The 22810-nt window shown below is 37.0% G+C and overlaps 1 protein-coding gene across 2 annotated transcripts in view; it reads left to right on the forward strand.

The window, feature by feature from the left end:
- Positions 1–22315, forward strand: part of NDFIP2 (Nedd4 family interacting protein 2) — a 45345-nt gene extending 23030 nt beyond the window's left edge. Inside the window, exons 4-9 of one of the 2 annotated variants that reach the window (XM_075423507.1) lie at positions 1835–1894; positions 4839–4926; positions 11544–11668; positions 14848–14914; positions 18605–18710; positions 20501–22315. In XM_075423507.1, coding sequence (XP_075279622.1) covers positions 1835–1894; positions 4839–4926; positions 11544–11668; positions 14848–14914; positions 18605–18708 — 444 coding nt within the window. In that variant the 3' untranslated portion in view covers positions 18709–18710; positions 20501–22315. The remainder of the gene's footprint in view (positions 1–1834; positions 1895–4838; positions 4927–11543; positions 11669–14847; positions 14915–18604; positions 18711–20500) is intronic. The other variant, XM_075423516.1, reaches the window with a different exon arrangement.
- The last annotated feature ends 495 nt before the right edge of the window (positions 22316–22810 follow it).

Consider the following 22810-nt stretch of genomic DNA (forward strand, 5'->3'; position numbering starts at 1 on the left):
CTGGCTCAAAGTGAACACAGGTAGGGATCAGAGGGGATGGGTCTGAGTCTAGATGAGGAAAGGCAAGGGTAAGTAGAAAGCAATGTTGTGGAGGGAATACAGAATACAGGGAATAAGAAACAGGAGGGAAGAGGATAAACTGGGATTGGTGGAGAAAGGAACTCGGGTGGGATGGTGTGGTTCTGGGAAAGGAGCTGAAGCTCGTGTGTGAGAAAAGAGGAGTGGGGAGGGAGAAGGAATCTGGAGTTCAGAGGCAGGAGAATAGGATATGGTGAAAAAGTGAGAATTAAACTTTTATGTAGTCTGCTTTTCCAAAACATGCAGTAGAACTTGATGTTCTAGAGCTAGGTGCTGACACCACAAGAACTGCACTTACAAAAAAATCAGTGGGAATACACCATTGTTGCCCCAAAGCAGAGTCTGGCTGGAATGTGGTAGACTTCTGACAGTATTGAGTTAGTATCAGAAGTCTTCTCAGTGTACCTAAAAGCCATAGTCCTGCTGACTGCTACAAATCTCAAGTTTGATAGAATCTACGTGCAGTTTGCTTCTGTTTCTTTGGCTTTTTTCTTTTTTTAAAGCACACACGTTTACATACACACGCACAAGCAATGTTAGAGAAACAGCATTAAGGTCGCAGAGTTGAGATTTGGGGAGAAGTAAGGGGTTCCAGTTTGGTAGATGATGCTAAAATTATGTGCCTACACAGTGTTAATTAGTGGCATTTTAGTTACCTTGCCACGTGATACTGCCACAAAATCCCTGCCTTGTTTATTACCTCTGATGGACTTACACTGGGGTGGATGAAGACAGTGTAATAAGACTGTCTTAATCTGGCAGATGACTGGAATAAGAAAAAAAAAAGATCATGTTATGGTTGGAGTGGTGGTTTGCCGTCTTGAGGGGAAGGATTTTGATCCTTAGCTCTGAATACCCATGGAAGAACAGTTAAGTCACTTAAACTGTTGACTGCTGGTATGTAGTTAATTGTTTTCTCACTTTCGCTGTCTTGGAGATCACAAGCAGTGACAGCTTAAGACTGTATCTGACTTGTGAATTACACACTTTATAAAACATACATAAACAATATAACGTAGGTTTTTTTCAGGTTTCATTTTCAGTCTTATAAAATTAGTGTTCTTATGTGAACTCTGCTATGATCTGTGCCTCTAGTTTATTCCTTGTAAAATGAGGCCATGTTCTTCTTCACTACAATAATGTGAACAGTTGGAAAAAGTTAAATGTCCTTATGTTACCGTGCCGTAATACACGAAGCTGGTTTGTGTAGTCCAAAGTATGCAGTAAAGAAGGCTACAAATCTAATCCTTGAGAAAAAGAGAGGAAAATGATGTAAAAAGACAGTATACTTAATAAATAGCTTTTATATTTTTTCACCCTGAATCATGTAGCGATCTTACAAAAAACATTACTGTGGTCATATTAAAGACTTCATCGTAGACCCTGCATCCACAGATTGTACAAACAGTCTAAACTTAACATTTACTGAAATTTTCAGTACTAGTTTTTGTAGTCCTTTGGTTTGTCTTAGAAGAATACATTGTACAGAAACACTTCCTTCCTTCAAATGCTCCCGGTAGCTCAGTGTATCAAAGAAACTGAAACAGCGCTGTGTCGTCAGTAGTGAGAGCGTTAGTTACCCTGGCTTTTGATGTTTTCTCTTTCAAATTCTCAAGGTTGGCTTTGAAAGATTAATCTAAATGGACAAAAATATTGCTAACAGTTAAATGACATGTTTGTATGTTGCAATGAATGGCTTTTACTTAATGCTTTTCAGTTGCATTTGTCTTACGTTTTTCTGTTTTTACATGCTTAGCACGCCCAGTTTAGGGAGTCTAGGAGTCTGTTTGATGAATTATTCCTCAGTCGTCCAGAGGTATGGTATAGTTCTCTCTAGTTTAGACTTTAACTATGAATTTTCCTGCTGGCAAACAAATGCTTCTGGGTTTTTTTGTGCTTTTTTTCCCCCACCATTAACTTCTCCATATTGTTTTATATGCTGCAGGTATCATTTACGGGGTTTATTAAGTAGTTTGACCCTTTCAACAAAAGTTTTTCCTCTATAAATCCACTGCACTGAGAAGAGTTATATGAGTTTAGTTACCCAAAGGGTTCCTGAAAACTGTAGTTAGTTACTTGATTAAAGGTGGTTGCCTTGCTGTGTGCCATGCTAGGTTTCAGTCTGAAAGAAGTTAAAAAGCATTGGGGGGGAGGGGGAGGGAACAACAATGCTCTTTTGCAGAATATTGGCAGAGGAGTTTCAGAGGAGTTAATAGTTTCGACTTCAATAGATGCTGTGTACTGTTTGATGTTCTCTTGCTTAGGGAAATTACTCTGTGACATGCCGTTTATGTTGATGATATATTTTGCTGTTTAGACTTTCTCTGGTCATAGAAACAGTAAGTTTTCTGTTAACGCACATCTCGACATATTTAGCAAACAAGAAGTACTGTCTATGATCCTGAACATGGCTAAACTTATAAAAAAATGAATGAGATGCTAAAATGGTACTATATATTTTATGGGTTTGTGTGTGTTGTTATATGACATTCATCTCATTAAAAAGAAAACATATATATGTATAAATAAATTATTATTCTCATTGATAAAAAAGTATCTACTAGAAGTCTTTCTATGCAATTACATCATGTGAAAATGATAACACAGAAAACTATTCCTTTTCCTAAAGGTTCTGGTAGTTTTCATATGCCAATTTTTGGAGACAGTAAATAGAACTTGGTTTAATATAATTCCTTTTTGACATGGAGTGTGATAAATTGCAACTTGTTCGCACTTATTGCAACAGTGCCTACTTGCAAATGTCTGCTCTTGTGTCTCTGGGTTATATATTGACCTGTGTCTTTCTCACACGTGCAAGCCTTAGAGGAGCCTGTGCATATAGAGAAACCTGCTGAACTTGTTATTTTAGTTGAGCGAAATTTTCTTTTTCTGAAGCAATACTTTGCATAGAGTGTCATTCACCAATTGGTTTGGAAATGCTAGTATGGAGTAGTTAGCAGACAGTTTAAAAAAAGTCCAAAAATTATTTTATATGAGGTTTTATAGACATTCTGAAATTAAAATTGAAAATATTTTTCGTTGTCCTGGCTTGGAAAAGGAACTTCTGTGGCATACTTTTCAGAGATAAGCACATTCACATGTAGCTCTTAGTTAAATGCATTTTCAGCCCTTCGTTCCCTTCCCCCTCATCAGTCTTGTAGCTGCCGCAGAGTGGAGCTAAATAAATTAATGCTTTCAATAGTCACTTAAGATGACTATTTAGGGATGTCAAATTATGTAGAGTTGAATTACAGCCCCTTAATATTGTTGTTCAGCTAGCTTTTTGTGCTTTCCTTAGTATTGCCTTATTAAATAGCAGTGCTTTTAGTAATTTATCTGATAGAGTCCTGCTTAATTAATCTGAAATGAACTAGCACAATTGGAATGTCATGGCTGTGTTATGAAGAGTAGTGCTGGCTGCCTTGAGTTGGTACAGTTTGTTCTAGCACATTTTTAACCATATTCGCTATACCCTGGTAAATTGTTTTGCTGTGTTGACAAGGGTAAATGTGTCAATCACGACAGAGCTGTAGATCATTGACTTTAATTTCCTTCTAGTTACGAACTTATTGTACAAAATAACATTTGGTACAGTGGCTGAATAGTATGTTTAAATCAGAAGTACATTATTTCAGTAGTAAGTGTTTGCTGTGGGTGAAACAGCTAAGTAAATCTCACTTGAACTAATCTCCCCTGATTTCCTATGTTTTTTAATAGGTCATTTCTTATGTCAGTTCTAATACATTATGATTAACTGGAGAAAAAAACAGGAAAAGAATGTTACTCGTGCTTATGTCTAGACCATGTTACTACTGCTACTGACAGCATTATTAACTTGTATCATGCTGCGTTGTTTTGATGTTATTGATTTAAGTATACAAATGGTGTGTTTAACTGGTTTTACAGTTTTCATCAGGCTCTCTTTAGTAAATGCTGTCATCATAAAAACTTTGTTTCCCAGTCTGCCGTTGCAGCAGTGTTTTACTTGCGCACAGAACTGCGTAGGTAAGATCTGCCGAGTTCTGCTGAATATCAGGCACTGAGAAACAAAGCGAACTCATACTTTCAGCATCTTGAGATCTAGTATTTTGACACGATGGGCAAAAATCTTTGGATTGTTTTGACTGACATCTCTGTTTAATTTTGTTTGACTTCAAGGACTCTGCTGTTTTGAGTTTGGTAGGCTTTTAAACACTTTTGATGGGCTCGTGCCCTCTAGCGTCCCCATGGGTGGTCTTTGCTTTGATGGTGTTGTGCTGTAGGTTATCATATATCAAATCGGTTAGTGTGCTGCTGTTACATCAGCAGTTTATTTTAAGGTACTAACCTGATTCTAAAGCTATACATTTTGGGAAGCATTAAAAGTCTTTTCTGGCAGGAAAAATATAAAACATGCTATGTAATGATTTAAAAAAAAATAGTTTGCATATCAAGATGGTTACAGTAAGAAGAGAGATTTCTGTTGGTTTTGGTTGTCAAAGTACTCATCTGAAATAATTTCTAGGTTTGTTTAAGATGAATAGGCACTACATACATATCTTCTGCAGAAACTTTTGAGTTACATTTGGGCTCTGTCCATATAAGCAACAAATAAGACTTGTTTTATAGCCATGAATTATTTTTCTTTTAAACTTCCTTGATGCGGACGTGTTGCAGAAATGTAATTTTTCTTCTAACTTTAGAAACTTAATACTTTAATCATAGAGATAGTTATTCTAAAATAAACTTTTCACTAAATTATCACTAACCTGTAAATCCAGGAAGAAGAGTATCCACCACGAGATGATTTCAGTGATGCAGATCAGCTTAGAGTGGGCAATGATGGCATCTTCATGTTGGCATTTTTCAGTAAGTTATCTTGTATCCCAGACCTACTGAGGTATCTCTTAATTGTACCTTTTTTCTATGCAATATAACAGATAGCTGTGTTAAACTGCATTATTGTACTGTAATGAATGTATTTTTTTTTACCTGTACACAGATATAAGCACTTCCTGTTCAAGATGTAGCAAATATGTTGCACGCTTTTTCTGTGGCATCTGTCACAGATAAGGGGACAAAGCAAAATCATAGTAAATATTTTGAGGCATAGCAAGGTTGTGCTGTTACCTGTGAATTGGGAAATTCTATCATCTTCTAGTTGGGCTACCCACTTAATTAAAGGCTGGATCGCAGAAATCTGGCAATCGATTTTGAAGTAGAAGAAATTTGAGAGAGATGATGTGCCATGTGAAAGTTGCTGATGTTAGCGTAGTGAATTAAATAGCTGTGGGTGGATTTTTGGAACAAATCCAGCAAAGCCTATTTTCAGATTGAGCTAACCATTAGCGTATAAAAATGTACTGTCTTCAGGTAATGTCTGACTACAGTCAGCACTTCTGTAGCACTGCTTCAGGTACTGTGTGGGTGCACTGTGCATGTCTTATCTTGTAACTTACGTACTGCACTGAGCAAAGTTAGATTTAGCAACTATAAATTACCTCTAGAAGGAAGGTGCTTCTGTTTTGCCAGTTACAAATCTCTAACTTCTGAGGATATATTCCCTTTCTGAAATAAAAGTTTGGCAACCTGGGTGAAGGCTTGGTGTTGGGGATATAGCACTTCTTTTTAGCATTCATCATGATTGAAAGCTGATTGATTATCTTCTGAAATCTCCTTGATGTCTTTCAACCTAGATCTCATCTCGATTCGTTTTTCTTCAGTGTCTTTCGCAGTCTCTTTATTTAACTGTTACAGATGCAGGTTACAGAACTTTCACAGAAGGTTTTTTCATGTTGCTGTTCGGTGTACTAGGACAGTGTGGTGTTTGCATATTGGGATAAAAATATACGTGCCTGCCTCACACAGCAAATATATCAATATGTATATAGGGTAACAAAATAAGTTTTGTAGTCTGACCTCTTTCTGTAGCTAGGCTGTAGAAGGCGTATATATTCTTTGGGGCAAAAAGGGTTATTACTTAATTTTTTTTCCCCTTTTTTTCCCCTTCCCTATGTGCTACAACTTTTTGTATTTAACCTATTTAGGTTTTGTATTGTATGAACCGGTTCTTGTTTTTAAATCCCAGTTCAGGCCTTCGTTAGCACTGCATTTGGAGGTCAAGTGGATTGTTGGCTCTTAATATGTTTCCAGTCCTTAAAATCACAGCTGAAAACAGACTTGCTAGCTTGCAGGTAGGAGCACAGCAGTAGTAAAAATGCTGCTATGCAGAAGCTGAACTGCAATCAAAGGCTTCAGAAAGGCTTCAATGATACTCATGTGCAGTTGGCCAAAACTGCATGCCTGGAACCTTGTGTCCACCTTCAGAATGCAGATGTTTACTTGAATAAACTGGCAACTTTGTCTGCAAATAGCTGTTTAGCTGAGACTGACTACACAGAGCACTGCTTTTACACATTTGACAAAAATACTCTGTAAATTGTAAATTTTCTTGATTATTCCGAGACTATGTTACTGCCAACTTTGCTCACCTATGAATGAAATGCATGCAATGAGAGCTTAGACACTGTAAGATATTTAGCATTTACAGACGTGTAATATTAATTTTCAGTAGTTTTTTGTAGGAAAATTGGAGTACTAAATGAAAAATGAGCTTAACTTAATAAGGATAGATCGTAAATTGTGGGTGACGTATTCCTGTCCCTCCAGTAAGGAGGTGACAGTCTCTGTGAAGTTGATGTATGTAGATTTAAGAGAGCAGGAATTAAAATAAAATTTATGGTATGGCTATCTTTGGGGGTTTTTTTAGGGTGGGATATGTTTAAATGCTGCAAGCAGAGGGGCAAATCACAGCCTAGAATAAGTTCCCTCACTCAGTTAAAATGCAGACCAGTGTCAGGTGCTGTGGTCTACTAAGAGGAGCATGGAATTGGCTTGTTCCAGAGGAGCTCTGCCACCTCCTCCCATCACTGCTAGGTACAGCGTTGGTAGAAAGGTCTTGGGAGGGTCAGGAGAGGGCTGCCTTTGTTTTAAGTATAAAACAGTGACGTTAGCTTTTTAAATTTCATTTTATTCAACTGATGTATAATAAATTTTTTACTGAGCTTACCTGCATATTGCAATCAACTGATGATGTGTAGCTACCATCTAGTGGTAGCTGCCCAGGCTGCACAAAATCGCTGCCTTAAGGCCCATCTAGTGGCCGGATCTGTCTGTCTGGGTTTTTTGTTTGTTTTAGGAGCTTGGTGCATGTGAATTACAAACCTGTTTCCCATCTAAGTTGTGAAGCACTGTTCTGTTTAGCATAACTAAATAGAATGAGACAATATGTTCTGAAGAATAAAAGTCCTTTGCGTGAACAGGTGGGGTTTTCGCTTTAGCACTTGATTCAGAAACTTAGTGGGAAAATTTTGAAAACAACATTTTATTTCTAATATGTGGTAAAATCGTATGTTTTAAGAAATTGATGTTGCTCTTGAAATCTGATTATGTTGGTGAGCAACAAATCTACTCTGTAATCGTCAGATCTGGTGTCTGTGTTTCTGATTTTTGAGTTAAATGAATATATTAGTGAATATATTCATTTTGCTATGAATGTGAAATGCAGAAAATTTTGTCATCAGACCACTGAATGTATTTTTTTCTATTATGTATTTTTAAGTCAGCTGTGCCTTACACAGCATAGTATAAACTTTTCAGAATGCTGGAGGAAGCTGTTAGTAGGTGAGTTTCTCACAGTGTTTTTTGTTTTTTTTTTTTTTTTTCCTTCTTGTATACACAACAAAAAGGAGGAATTTCTGAGCTGTTTCTTTCCATTTTGAATACAGCTGTAATGGTGATAGAGGAAGCCACTGTCATCACCCAAAGGGTTTGGTTTTCATGAACAGTCTACCCATAGTGGAAGTATTTTGAGTCATGTCCGATTGGCTCATCCAGGTTCATTAGATGAAGGAGGTTGTTTTTTGGGCAGTAAGAAAAGGCTTGTATGCTTTCCCTTAGATATAAGGAGTGCTTTGTAAGTATCAACCAGCCTTTTCACCTGTGGGCCCCAGATGAATTGCGGAGCTTATCTGGATTCTTTGAAACCATAGGAGGGAGTTTTGAGTTGTCCCTACAACCTAGAAAAAACAAATATTAATTTGAGCCTTACAGATGTGTTAATAAGGAGGGAGAAATGAAGAAGAGTGTTTGGTCGTACAGCTGAAGTTGAAGTTCTCGTATAGAGATCTGATTTTTTTTTTTTCTTTTTAACATCTGAGCAATTTAAACACTGTAAAAAGTCACATCAATAAAATCTCACGATGTGGAGAAATGTAAACGTACGTATTGTCCCAGATGCTACACTGGAACAGATAATAACCATACCAAGATTTTGTAAACTAATGTTCATACAGTTTTCAAAGCTATTAGATTCTTCAAACAGTCAATAAACTACACACAAGCTAGGATGCCTACTTAGGGGTTTCGAGCGGGCACGAGTCGTAAGGGCGAGTTGTAGCACAAGGTCGGGGTTAGCACAGCCTCCTGTTGTGTGCTTCCCAGGGAGTGGTAAGCGGGGTCTGAATTCGCCGTGTGAGGATGTATTCCTCCGTGTGAATTTAGGGAACCTGACTTCTGTGTGTCCGCATCACAAATGTTATGCAGGTTTCCCTTGGTCATACGAGAGAAGCTGAGGGGAAGTCATTTGAATGAAACTGCAAATGTTGGAAGGAGGTAAATGAACTATTTTGGGAGTGCTTGTTTCCCTCCGATTATCAGAGCAGCATGGATGACCTTTGTACGCAATCACCTGACTCCTTTATGCAGAAAGAATTTGACTTGCATGGTTTCTCCATAGATGTTGGATGTAATAGAAAATGACTGGAATGAGGAAGTTGGGCATTAAGAAAAATTTGCCAACAAGGGTAACGAAGCAGTAGGAATAAATTGCCTAGGGAAGTTTTTGGGTTTTCATCACTGAGTAGGGGAAAAAAAAATTCAGTTGATAATAAATGCTGCTAGTGGTTATCATCAGACTTTAGGTGAGCCTTTCAGGAAGGAGCAAAAATGTGTCCCAGTTCACAAGTGAAATAAATTCCATGCAGGAGTGGGAAGAATAATTTCTAGTGATGCGTGAAGATCTGGAAAGTGTTATTTATTGCAGTATGCTTAGTAAATCTAGGCCAGGTATGAAACATTAAGCTTTTTGGTGTTTGCTGTATATTAAAATGGGAAGTCATTGAACCAACAAATAGAGGAATAAAGGATGTAACTGAACATTGTTTGCTTTTTGTATATATAGTTGCCATCATAATCTTATCACAGGCTTGAGCCATGGTTAAAATTTGGAACCCACACAGATCTTCAGACCAGTTTTGCTGGCTTCTTTTCATGATACTGAATATAAACTTAAGACAACTGATTAATGTGTTGCTGTGGAAAGCTAAGTATAAAAGATCAGCAAGTGAAGTGCAAGAACAGTTGAGGATAGAGCAGATTTGTTCAATTATGCTTGTCATAATCGTTGCATCTTCTGATGTACTGCAATATGTACAAATCAAAGCCTTTGCACAAGATTGCTTAATAACTTGAAAAACGTAGGTTTTGTTCATTTACTGTAAATTGTGGGAGTAGAATGAAAGGATGTGTCAGTATGGCTCTGCAACTTTGTGAGCGCTGACAAAAAGCAAGCATGGATTAATTCTTGATAACTAAGAACAGTTTCATACATCATCTTTGCTCCTGTAGTTACTGGGGAATGAAGAAAGGCAATGGAAACAAGCTTGTTTATCAAAAGCAAGTTGAATTATTTTACTCCAGCTTCTTTGGAGTCGCCAATATGTAAGACATTTGATTTCTAACTTTAATTGTTGATATGAAAAATCCTGTGCTGACCACTGTCCCTGAGAAGAGGACTTTGGATGTTGAAATAGCTGATGGATAACTTTATTTTGTGTGTCAGATTCGGAGACTTTTACAACATTTAGAACATCCTGTGCTTTGTATTTCAGCTTGGGTTATCTTATTGCAAACCATTAAGAGGAATAAAAGTACAACATAATTGTAAGCACTACATCGGGTATCAAGAAGACTTTTTATTAAGAAAGATCTTTAGTCCAACCCTCCTCCTATCAAAAAGCAACTTCTTACCTGTTTTTCATTATGAGTTTTGTTGTCATGAGGAGAGAACTCTAATCATTATATTCGTTATGTGAATTACAGTAATATAGACTGTCTTTTCTTGTTGTGACTTCAGGAATGTATAAAACCCCAAATTCTTCCTTTTATCAGTCCCATTTGTCTGTAGGGTGTCAAAGTAGCAAAAGAAGAGACTGAATTTTAAAACCATAAATGATTGTTTATTGATAACCCTCTGAAATTGACTTTTATGTAAGAAAACTATTCACTAATTTTATATTTCTAATGTTTTGCTATAAATGTTCAGGTTTTTACTGAAAAGACAGACTTTTTTCTGTGGTGATTTAATGTCTGAATTTTATGTGGGTTTTGTTTTCTTCTGTGAGTTTGGAGATTTAATACATTAAGGATTTGTGTGCAGGGGTTTTGTTCCCATCTTCTCTGCCTTCCATTCCTGCTTCCTTCTTCAGTGATCTGTGTGTTTATTGTGGGCTTCCCTGACGTTTTCATTTTTCTGTGGTGTTGTCCTCTCCAGAATTGTCTTTCACCAGCTCCCCCAGCTCTTCTGTTTGGTGATTTTCTTTTTGGTTGCCCTCACTTGCTCCCAGAGCTGGGACATCCCCTAACGGGGAATTCCCACAGCTTGACCTAATGCATGCAAACTGAAGTCAATACAGAAGATGTTGTTGACTGCACATATGCAGATGTGAAAGGTTAAGTTGTAAAACTACGGAGAGTTGTGTAGAAGTGTTAATTGAAGTAACAGTGGTGGTTGTGCTCACTGTCCTTTTGGTTTCTTGATTTCTTAAGCTTCTGTGTAGAACTTTCAAGGTTTCTAATGTCTTATGCTTGAATATAGATCTAAAAGAGAAGACAGTAACCAAAGAATCATCAGCTTCTCAACTTAACTTCATTTCTATACTATGTTTACAGAACAAGAGCGGATACTTTTATTCTGTTCGATCCAAACTGGATAAAGCTGAATATGCAGCCTTGATACATGCACGTATGTGTGCATATAACTGTATTTTTAGTTATAAAAGTGTAGCAAGGGTTTTTTTTCTTTGTTTTAATCCGTCTTGTATGTTATAGTCCTTTGTTTGCATTTACCCTTCGTGTCTAGTGTCTTCTGGTTAGAATTCTGTAGCAATGTAGTATTTTCTTTTATGTTGGATTTTTCTCTTGTTTGAAGTAGTAGGTTCCAGCCTGTTTACCATTTGCTTTGTTATTAAGTGACTGTACCATGGGGAATGTCTGGGTTCAAAGTCAATCTCTGAAAGCCTGAATTACCGAAAGGGAATTACTGACTGTGTAAGCATGTGCTTATTAGTTTAAAAGTGAAATTAATGTTAAGTCTGTTTGCTTAGCTATACAGATTAACAGAAGCTACCGTTTCTTTTATTTTATAGTGGCGTTTATTTTCAACTGGATTGGATTTTGTTTATCCTTCTGTATAACAAATACCATAGCTGGAAGGTATGGTGCAATCTGTGGATTTGGTCTCTCCCTGATCAAATGGATTCTCATTGTACGGGTAGGTTTCTTGGTTCACACTGTACAGAGCTGGTTTGTAGAACAAAACCATAACAGTCTATTCAAGGTTATATAATAATGGAATAAAAAACCCCCATGTATTAAATTCCAGTGCTTAACAGAGTGCCTAGAGTTTTCTCCAGCTTCCACTTTAGTAGACAGTTTACTTGCTATATAGTCATATATGCTTACTAATGATGAAGCGTAATCTGTTTTTATCTGACATAGCTTTTTATGTTCATCGTTCCATTAAAATAAATGCAGCATGGCTCATTCTTTGTACAAAAATTTAAAAGCATACAGAAAAAGTGGAGCAAGTACCTAAAATGTCACTAGAATTATAGTGTCTTATATAAAAGATTTAAAAATGACTCGGCCTATCAGGGAGGGGGAAAAAAAGTCAGAAAACATTTCTTCCTTGTATCTGAGTCTTTCATTCCTTGTAAGATACATAATGATTCAAGTCAAAGTTTAGTCACATGTTTACCATCTTAGATGCTCAATTTCTTGATATTTTCACTGCAAGACCAGATACTTTTCAGAAAGGTATGTTAGTCAAATGGAAGTTACTTAGCTGACTAAGTGGATGCTAGATGAAACGTAATGATTCTTTCTGAACTTGCATGCTACAAGTCTGTGAGTCACAACATTTAAAATCTCATCCTGTGTAATGAAGTAAGAGATCTTGGATAACTTAGTCATCTTTTCTCACCTGCCAACTCCGAATTCCTCCCCTCCCCCCCCCCCCCCCCCGCCTGTATGTGTGTGCTAGTAACTGAACTTGATTTGGTCTAGTACAGTGGTACAAGGGTTATAGAGAGAAGAGATTCCATGGTCCTTCCTGGACATGTCCTGCATCATTCTTAGAACTGAGGGTGGTTTTGGGTTTGAATTTTTTTTTTTTTTTTTTTTTTTTTTGCTTCCGCAGGGCAGGGGAACACTACTGGACTAGGTGTGATTCTGGTGTATTTAGCTGGAATTCAGGGTTTGGGTTGGAATTTATCTTAAGGGAGCGAGAAGACATGAATTTTTCAGCTATGCATTCGTTTGGGTATATTTTCAGCTTCCCTTGAGGCATACTAAACAGAGGGCAGAACTTGCTCAGTGTGTCAGTTTTATTATTCCAGTCTGCTTGAAAATGGGCTTATAACAAAAATTAGTATATGCTAAACTTCCTTGAAGAATTGCTTTGTTCTAGACTATGTTTAAGTTCTTGTATATAATCTGTTGCTAATTCTGAAATACTAGATCTGACCAGTTCCAGGACCTCAGGGGTGGGTTTTTTCATAGCGAAGATCATCATCTTCCTGTGTTGTCTCCCTTTCTAAAGACAATAGCAGAAAGCTCATAAGGTGTATGTTGACAATTTTCATTTTAACGGTGACACACAAGCACACATGTGTGCACAAAATTGTTCTGTTCCTTTGCTTCAAGCTCCTCCGAAGGTGTGTGCTGCCCTTTCTCACTCGGGGTCAGTAGTACAAAACTTTATGGTGTCTAAACAGTCCGAGTTCGCATATGCTCTCTTGTGTATTGGTTTTTACTGGGAAGAGGGGAAAGAACAAAAGCACAGTTTTGTTGTTGGGGAAATTCTGCAGCCATGGCTGTTTCTGCCTAAGGAAAGTGTGAGAGTAGTGCACGTAGGCCAGTATTTGATTGCTGGTTTTAGTAAGTCTTCTTTCCAAATAAATGAAATTGTAACTTTAAAAAAAGTGTATTGGTATATATGTTTAGACAATTGAAAATGCTGACTATCGAGTGAGATGGGATTAATAACGTCCTGAACTTCCTGGGAATTGAGTATTCAATTGATATTTTAATGACGTGTCAAAATATGAAATGCTTACTCTGCTGAATCATAGAAATGCTAGTCTTTATATAGGGATAACATAAGTACAAATTCTGTAGTTCAACGTAGCAATTCTGTTTCTTGATTTTCTTTTTTCCTTGGCTTGCCCATAGAAATGAATACAGTACAGGATTAAACCTTTAAAGAATTCATTTGATCTGGCTTTATTCTGGAGAATATGTGGATCTTGGTGGGTGCATGGTTACTTGAACAAAAAACCACCAACTGTATCTAGAATTCTTTAAATGTGTTGGATTTTTAGCTGGTTGCATATGTGGCTCAGTAGCCCCTCTTCTATCTTTTTTTTTTACCTTTTTTTTTTTTCTTAAACTGAATTATGTGCCTGAATTATGTGGTTTCTTGTTTGATACTACTGAAATGTCCTAGAAAAGGCAAATGGGAAGCACTGCAGCAGGATGCAGTAAACATATCGAATGATAGTAGGATGGGAAGCATATGAAAAGTGTGCAGAGCTACTAAACAGGTTGTTTTATTCCTTCTAGCAACTTTTCACACATCTCCCCATTCCCGCTCCTTATGTGAGCTTTGGAGACGTTTGACTAGCCTTTTTATCAGTGAAGCATGCAGTCTGGAGTCTGGTAAAGGCACCGATACCTGTCTCCAATACCATCGCGCCCTGCCCTCCAGCTGCCTCCCACATCACAGGGAGGACAAAACTGTCTGCCGTGGTCACTAACAGGAACAGTTGAAATGCCGCTTCAAGGTTCATTTAGTTGCGTTCAGCTCACTGCTGGGAACTGAATGCTGGTTGGGAAATGAAAAGACTTTAATGAGTTGGGGGTCTTTATGGGGCTGGTATTCTTGGCAGCGATTAACAGTAGGGGGTATACAGAAGGTCAAAAGCTCTTCTTTTGAGGGGTCAGTAGAACATCCCTGTCCGATAAGATTAAACTAATGTGGCTTTTGGTGTTAATATCTAAAGCAGCAGGCTGCTGTAATGTGTTTGGGATGGCAGGCATTGGGGGGAAAAAAGGAAAATCGACAAGTGGTGATTCATTATAATAGAAAATGTCAGATGATTCTGGCAAGTAATACAAGGGGGTTTTATACAAATATATATCATTTTGCATATATATACATGCACATATGTTTTTTTAGAGGTTTTAAAATAACTTTGCCATAGACCAGCTGACACTGGAAATGTTATTTGTGTGTTGAACTGCTACACAAATACCAGTGGCATTTCAGTTGAATATATTACTTTTATTTAAATTTGCTTTTTTCCTCTGTACTTTCTGTATTTGTATAGTGCATTAAATGTGTCTTAGTCATCTGTCTTACTGCAGCTAAGCATCATGTATGAATTTCAGTTTTCAGATTACTTCACTGGATATTTCAATGGACAGTACTGGCTTTGGTGGATATTTCTTGTACTTGGTAAGTGGCAATTCAAAACATGTCTGCTTTGATGTGAAAGTACTTAAAGATGAATCATATCATTGTTAGTAGAGTTCTGTAACATGTTTAGCTATGTGTTTTTCTTTAGCTGCCGATAGTTTCATGTGTTGTTTTTATTTCCGTAGTATTCACAAGGTTATTGGTTGCCATAGTGGAGTTATTGTGTGAACTGTGGACTATTCAAATAACCTTCAGCTCAAAATGTTTTTTTCTGTGTATGTAATTATGTACATACCTGAGACTTGTCACTTACGCTGTTTAGCTGCTTCTACTGATCTAGGGGTGCAGAAGTGTGTAATGAAACTTTGGCTTTATGTAGAGAACATACTGAAAAGTGAGTGATATCTAGTACTTACATGGATAAACCTGAATGTCAAGTACTAAATTTTAAGAAATGTGACTGATCCTGGGAAGGTGGAGTCTGCTGTCTTGCACGTAGGTCACGAAATAACCTTTTCTAGTCTTTTGAAATGCAGACTGCATGAGTAGTTTCTCAGTCAGACAAGAGAATGGCTTCATGCTTTCTGATCACAGTGCTCCCGTGATGTCTGCTTTCTCTGAAGAGGTCTGTCTACCCAGGTTCAAAGTCTTCAATACATCAAATTCTGCTCTTCAGCCTTTTTTTCTTTCTATATTAGGATATGCCAAACACCAACCACTATACCTTTTTTCCTGCTGTGGATTTTGTAATTTGAATATGGAATCTGGAATGATTTTCTTTTACAGAAGTGAATGCTGCTACCCGTTTTATTTTCTAGCTTTGGAAGCATAGTAAACTTGCTGATTCAGTAGGTGGCACTCTTCCCTTTGAGTCAGTTGACTCAAATGGCTAACAGAAAATGTGAGGATGAAATGTTGAGTAAGTTTAAAAAAAAACCACAATACTGAGAACCCTGACTGTTTGACTCGCTATTTATCTCACAAGAAATGCCAGAAATCTGACATGATGTTACCTAAAACTTTCTCTGTCTGCCTTTTACTAAAGTTTGAGGGCGTTCATTAGACTTCTTAATACTTGATTTGCTCTACTGTCGTGCACTTGATTACTTGAGATATACAAAACCTGCAAATGTTTAACACATCACAGCATTGGTCCCTTGAAGGCTTTCATACTCTGAGGTTATTGCATTTAAGCAGGAAGTGAAACGACTCTTTACAGGTATAAACATCTCCAGAAAAATCTTTAATTAAAACAAACTCTTGTGCCTGAGATTCAGATTTGACACTTTTTTCACTTGGATGAAAATAGTGTGTTCTTCCCCTTACATTTTCCCCCACTGTGTCTATGGAAAAAGCTGTGCGTCTGTACTTCCCCTTTTTAATAGTCTTTTGCAGCACTTGTTGACAAGTTAGCTCACTTAAATTTAAGAAAGCCCTATTTTCAGTCTTAACTGCTTGAAGACTGGTTTTTTTTTTTTCCTGTAAGTCACAAAGTTTATAATGTGGCTTGGAATAAAAGGCACTGTGAGGCATGCAGTACGCATCCAGCAGTCGTTCACTTGTCTCATGAATGTTTTGTATGACATACGCCAACAGTTATAAACTGATAAAGTGGATATACTGAGATTGCTAGAACACCATAGAAGGATTTAACTCAACAGAGCTATTTAGCAGGACATGTAGAAGTTTTATCAAGTTGTGGGAGCTCTGCCAACCAGATCTGTATTTCATTGTTTCGGATAACTTTCCCATCAGAGCACACGGAGTAGCATGTCCTGTGCTGCTTCAGAAGTGAGTGAACTGAGTTGGATTCTTTGTTTTGCATGGTCCTTTGACATCCTTGAGCCCACCTATTGCCATCTAGCTCCTCTCTTCTGGTGGTCACCCATCTGTTTCTGCTCCCTTCCTTTCTTTCAAGACCTGGAAAACTCTGCTCACGCTTCACGTGCAAGTGAGTGGTTTACTTCCAAGGAGTGGTCGTGTACAGTGAACAAATTGGAGAGGCACAATTCTAATTTTTAAATTTAAATGTTAGCCAATGTGTCTTTTTGAGGAATACAATGGAAAGTGGGGTGGCTTTTTTTTCCTTCTCTAAACAGAGAAATATAAAATACGGGTTGAACTTGGGGTTGTTTTCCAACATGTGTAATGCAGAAAGTATGCTTCCAGGCTCCTTAAGAGCTGCCTGCCCACCTTTTGCTGTTTCACTGCTTTTCAGTTGAATGTGGGACTATCTCTGGTAACATTTGGGTAGTAGCTTTTGTAGTAGACTTTTGATCCAGACCTTAGTGCTTTCTTTTCCGTGCAGAATTCACCTTAATCCCAGAAAAGTGTCTGGCTTAGGTCAAAGTTCCAGTGGTTAGCAGAGCATTCTCTGTGTTTGGGTTTGGGTTTTTTTTTGTGTGGGTTCTAATGAGGCTTTGTTTTTTAAAAAGCAGAAAGAGTAAATAAAATAAAAAATTTAGAAGTAGAAAGCATTTAGAGAAGAAATGAACACAGGAAAACAAAAAAAAGACAGACTCAACCTGGAGAGCAGGAATAAAAAGTGCATCACACAGCAAAATATCAGTGTAACCGTAGAGATTTTTTGTTAGCATGTAAGATGATGAAAAGAATGAAATCCTTTGCTAAACTTGTTAAGCTTCAGTTCAGATTTTCATTTGAACCTTTGGAATCTTAATGTGTATGTATACATATACACATAAGCATATATCTCCAAGGTACTTATGTGTTCATTAAATGAGGAGAATTGCTCCCTAGGCTCATGTTTCTTTCCACTGGAGGTGGAATTCAGATTTCAGCAGATCCCCCCTGCCCCCCAGCTCTTCAGGCAGATTTTTATCTGCACTGGATTCTCCCTGATCCAAATGGTGAATGGATTAATCCGTTGAAGTTTACTTAGTGGAGGAAAATGAGCCAGAGAGCTGTGTCCACTGTGCAGCAATGTGTTTTTCTGGGTTTGTTTGTTCAGATGTCCGATGACTCTGAATTGATAAAATGATGTTGATAGCATCATGCTAGTGATTTCCATTGTTGCAACTGTGACTTCTGTGTGACTGTTCAGTAGCTCTTGTTCCTCTTATCAGAACTGGAATATTCTTTCAAATGCAGTTAAATTTAAATATTGAAAAATAATCTGAAATGTGGAGTTGACGAGAAAATGTAATCGTAAAACATTTTGAGTAATTTTCTTTGAATTGACTGTTCTTCGTCCTCCTCTTGGACAGGTGCGTTTTCCTGGATGCTTAAATCTAAAGCCATAATCTACTGTCATTATTGGCTTGTTGCTAGAGCAACCTGTATGGTCTTTTTAATTTTTTTCTCTCCTCTTTTGACTTGCAATACATTTATCTTGTACATTTCTAAAGGCTTGTTTTGTGGTTTGGGTAGTTTTCTATCATGCTAGTAACTTACTTTAAGAATTCTACTTGAAAAGAATGTTCAGCATGTATTCTTTTCTTTTTAAGATCTTTCATGCAGTCTTTTTAGCAGATGTTACTTGAACCCAGAATGACTGTAAAATTTCTGAAAAGCCTTCCATGAGGCTGTGTCCTTATATCACAGTGTAACAGCAGAAGCCTTGCGTGTTGAATTTGTGAATTATGCGTAAAGATCTCGCTTCACTTTGTATAACCTAGATTTTTTTAAAAAATATTTTCATAAGAAAAACATGGGATAGCATGTACTGAAGTTGATGTATTTAATTTTGTGCGTTTTCTACACTTTCAGGACTCCTCCTGTTCTTTCGAGGCTTTGTTAATTATCTTAAAGTCAGAAATATGTCTGAAAGCATGGCAGCTGCTCACAGAACAAGATTTTTTTTCTTATACTGAAGGTAAGCAGTTTTTAGTGATAAGATTATTTCTCCCAGGAAAACTGAGAGGAATGAAATACTTTTAGTAAAAATAAATTATCAAACATCTGTCACAAAACAGAAGTCACATGGTTTTTGAATGTCATGAATGTCGTATATATTCTACATGGATTTGGAAATATCGGAAGTCTCTTGAAGTCATGAAATTGAAAGTAAATAACGCATCGTTGTTGCCTCCAGTCCCTCCTGGAACTAATGTTCAGCAGCAAAACCTTAGTGAGCAAAACCTTAGTGAGAAACGGCATCTACTGCCTGTCAGGATACTGTGCTTTTGTGTTGGAAAACTGGCTGCCGTAGTCAACCTGTTGTCAGTAAGTTAGGAAGCACTAATCTGCCTGCATATTAAATCTGATTGACATGGGTCTGAACAGGCAAACAATAGATGTGTATTGTCTCTCTTTACATGACTGGATTAAGACAGTCATGTACAAGTATGATTATTGTGTATGCAACAATGTACTTTATGTATCCTTTAGGTAGCTGACTAATCAGCCTGGCACATATCCATTCTTTTTTGGCTTACATACTTTTTATCCGTTAGGTGGATCTATTGGACTTCACTACGTAACTTAAACCAGGGATCTCCGTTTGTGTTTAAGCCTAGAAATAAGTACTGTAGCATTTTCATTACTTTTCAGTTTACTTAAAATGCTTAAATACTGTATTTTGACTTAACTGAGAAGCTGTTTTCTTGTAATAAAGCAGGTTTTCTTAACTTTTCTCCAAGATTGGTCACAGGATCAGTATGAAGTAACCAGCGACACATAACTGAAGCCTGAAAAAAACTGAGACTGTATTTGCCTAGAAAAAACTTTGATTTTGTTTAAGACAGTGATACACAATTTAAAACAGCTAATGATAAATATCTGTGCTATGCTATGTAGTTCTTGATCATGGAAGAAATCTATTAACGTAACTGTAACATAGTATTTCTTTTTAATGTGCCATTTTGTCCCAATTACTCAGTGAGTTAAATAACTAAGGCATATACTGCCTTTTAGTAACCAACCTAAATTGGCATCTACGTGGCAGCATTTCCTTTTTACGATAGTTACATGTCGCTCCTTTTCTTAGTAATGTGGTAGTCTCTTCAGAATACTGAAATCTGTAGGGATGAGACTGAAAGTGTCAGCTTTCAATACAATAAAGTTTAGAAATGGTATTTCAAAATTAATTGTTAGGACTAATTGATATTTGAAAACTGTGGCTTGAAGAGAGTGTAGGGTAACCTGGTCCAGGATTCTTTGCTCTCCTGCAGTGAAAGTTCTGCTTTGGGACAAAACACTATTTAATTCAGCACTAACTGAAGTTAATGAGTTGTCCTGTCTGAGTCCAGTGGCTTTGAATTATTTCTTTACCTGTAAGCATCACTGAGGTGTACTTGCTGATAAGGTCTGTGGATTGTTTAAAGCACTGGATGCATGAATTTTTTTAAGGAATCCTAAGTATTGGAACAAGAATTTTACTATCGCTTTTGAATGTCCTTGTTCTTGCATAGACAGGTAGCTTCCCCTACAGTGACTAGTAGTTTTAATAATTAGCAAGTATTACCACTGCAGTTACAAAATATTCTCAGGTGTTCTCTTGAAATCAAAACAAAATAACAGTAAGTTTCCACTCTCTTTCTCCCATCCTGACATGGGGGGAAAGAGGCTGCTTCTTTGCTGCTTCTGGGTTTTATGTGAGTTAGAAGTGCTCCTGCTAGTGAATCACTGTGGTGAACTGAAGTACAACTCTCTCTTTATCTCCAGACTGCATCGAACAGACATTCCTTTCCTATACCAGTGTGAAACTTCCAGATGATCTGTAGCCTTCCGAGTTGATAGGATGGAAGACTACTAAAACCAGAAGACAAATTAGTGAAGATGTGGCTTTCAAAACGAATGGCAGGATGGTTTATGCTCACATACCAGTTCTGGTCATTCTAGTAAATATTTAGAATTGCTGCCTTTTGTTTTAGCACAAATCTGTATGTGCTTATTAAAAAGATAGTATTGAAGTAAGAACAAACCATCTGTTAGTATAGATTAGGTACAGGCAGACTCGGTTAATCTGTGCTTGTTGTATCTGAAGGATTTAAGTGGTAACTTGTTTCGCAGCGTGTATGTACCACTGCCTTGTTTATCTGAACTTGTGAGTACAATGAAATGCATTAAATGATTCAGATTAGCCAGTTCAGACAGTTTTTTACGTAATTTAGATTCCTCTAATGAGTGTGTACAACATTTTGAAGTTGACTAAACCCCAAAGTTCCTTCTTGTCACAAACTTGTATTCACCAAGATTTTATCAAATTCAAACCAATATAGTGGTTTGCAGAAAACTGATACTCCACATTGAGTCCCCTGTAAATAACTCTGCATAAATGACTGTTTAAATTGCTTCTTAGGAAATATGTCAAAATATATTTTGTAACAGCGTATTCTCTAAATTTTCTTTAATCTTAGAGCTACATACATATCTTTTATTAATTGGCTATTAAGGGTATAGTTACTATTAGATGTAATTTTGGAGGTAAAGGCATTGAATTGTTTGTCTCAACTTTCCTCACGTGAATTATTACTAACTGGTTTGGGCTTGAGCCTGAAAGTCGTTATTGGTACACATGATCCCATTAAAAGATAGAGTTTGTTCATGTTGGCAGGGATGGACAGCCTTACATCTTTAGTCCTTGGTTATGCAGTTGGATCCTCGTAGGTGCACCTTTGTTCCTGAAATATAGAGCATGGCAAGTGTATTACCTGGGTTAGAACACTGGCTCTGTTTAAGAAGTCTTGAGTTCAGTATAAATACAGCATCCACCCGGAGGGCTTCTGAAAAAAAAACCCAACATATAGCTATCTTACAGCGCTTGTTTAGAATAAATACTTTGCCATTTCCTAAGAATAAACTAATTTACATGCAATGTGATTTTGGAAATAATTGGGGGGGGGGGGGGGGGATGGTTGTCTCTTTTTAAAGCTCTGAAAATAGAAAATGTGTGTTGCACCTCTCCCAGTATTCATTTAAGGTATGCCGTTACTTTCTTATAAATATCATCTCTTTAAGGGGTACTGTGTGCTGTTCATGCATGTGTGGTTTCCTTTAAAGTTTGTGGAATTTATGCTTCTCTTTAAGTATGAGAATACATCTCTCAGTCCTTTGTACAACTGGAATCTCAGTTGCAAAAACACATTGATTGTTGGTTGCACCTTTGAGGAAAAAAAATACATATACTTTCCTCCAGTTTTTTTTTATGTTAGAATTTTGCCTTTTTTATTACTAACATTGAAAACAGTGAGGTTTATGTTGTTTTAAGCTAGTACTGTATTCAGTTCTGTATCTATAATGAATGTTTAAAATATACATGTGTAAACTGGTCAAATTATTCATTTTCTTAATGAAAGTGACTAAAACTTTAGGGGCACCTACACATCCCATCTTTTTATGGAAAGAATAAAATTCAGTATTATGTTCAGTAACAGACTGGGATTTCCTTCTGGACTTATCTGTTTGTTAATATTCTTTTGCATTCATTGTCCATATGAAAAAGCAGATAATAAAACATTGCTTTGTTTTGCTAATTAAGACTTAACGCTTTTTGGTTTTTTGTACTTCACATTGAAAAATGCACACTGCAATATTTGTGTCAGCATGGGATTATAGACAAATTACTTGGCAAAATAGGCACTAACCACTCTACGCTGCTTCTTTTTCATCTCATGTTTTAGGGCAACAAACTGTAAGGATGTTTCTTTAAGGATTTAATAGGACTGTGTAAAGCATGCAGTATTGATTCATTTTCTGTGTTTACCAATATCAACTAGTACTATTGTCCAGCTATACCAATTTTCCCAAATTAAGGAGCAGTTTTCTGATGGAATTATTTCTGTTGGCTCCACGGAAAGCTTCATACAGATACTTGGTTTTGTTGTGGTGTTTTTCTGGACTAGCTTAGAAAAAGTCTCATTTGAGCAGGAAGAAGATGTAGGGTTAAAAATGTACACGTTATCTAATTCTCTAAAGTTGATGCAGCAGTTTGGTAGCCTGAAATCTCATCAGCAGGAGGAAGGGAATTGGAAC

This window comes from Opisthocomus hoazin, chromosome 1 (genome assembly GCF_030867145.1).
Source record: "Opisthocomus hoazin isolate bOpiHoa1 chromosome 1, bOpiHoa1.hap1, whole genome shotgun sequence".
Lineage (NCBI taxonomy): Eukaryota > Metazoa > Chordata > Aves > Opisthocomiformes > Opisthocomidae > Opisthocomus > Opisthocomus hoazin.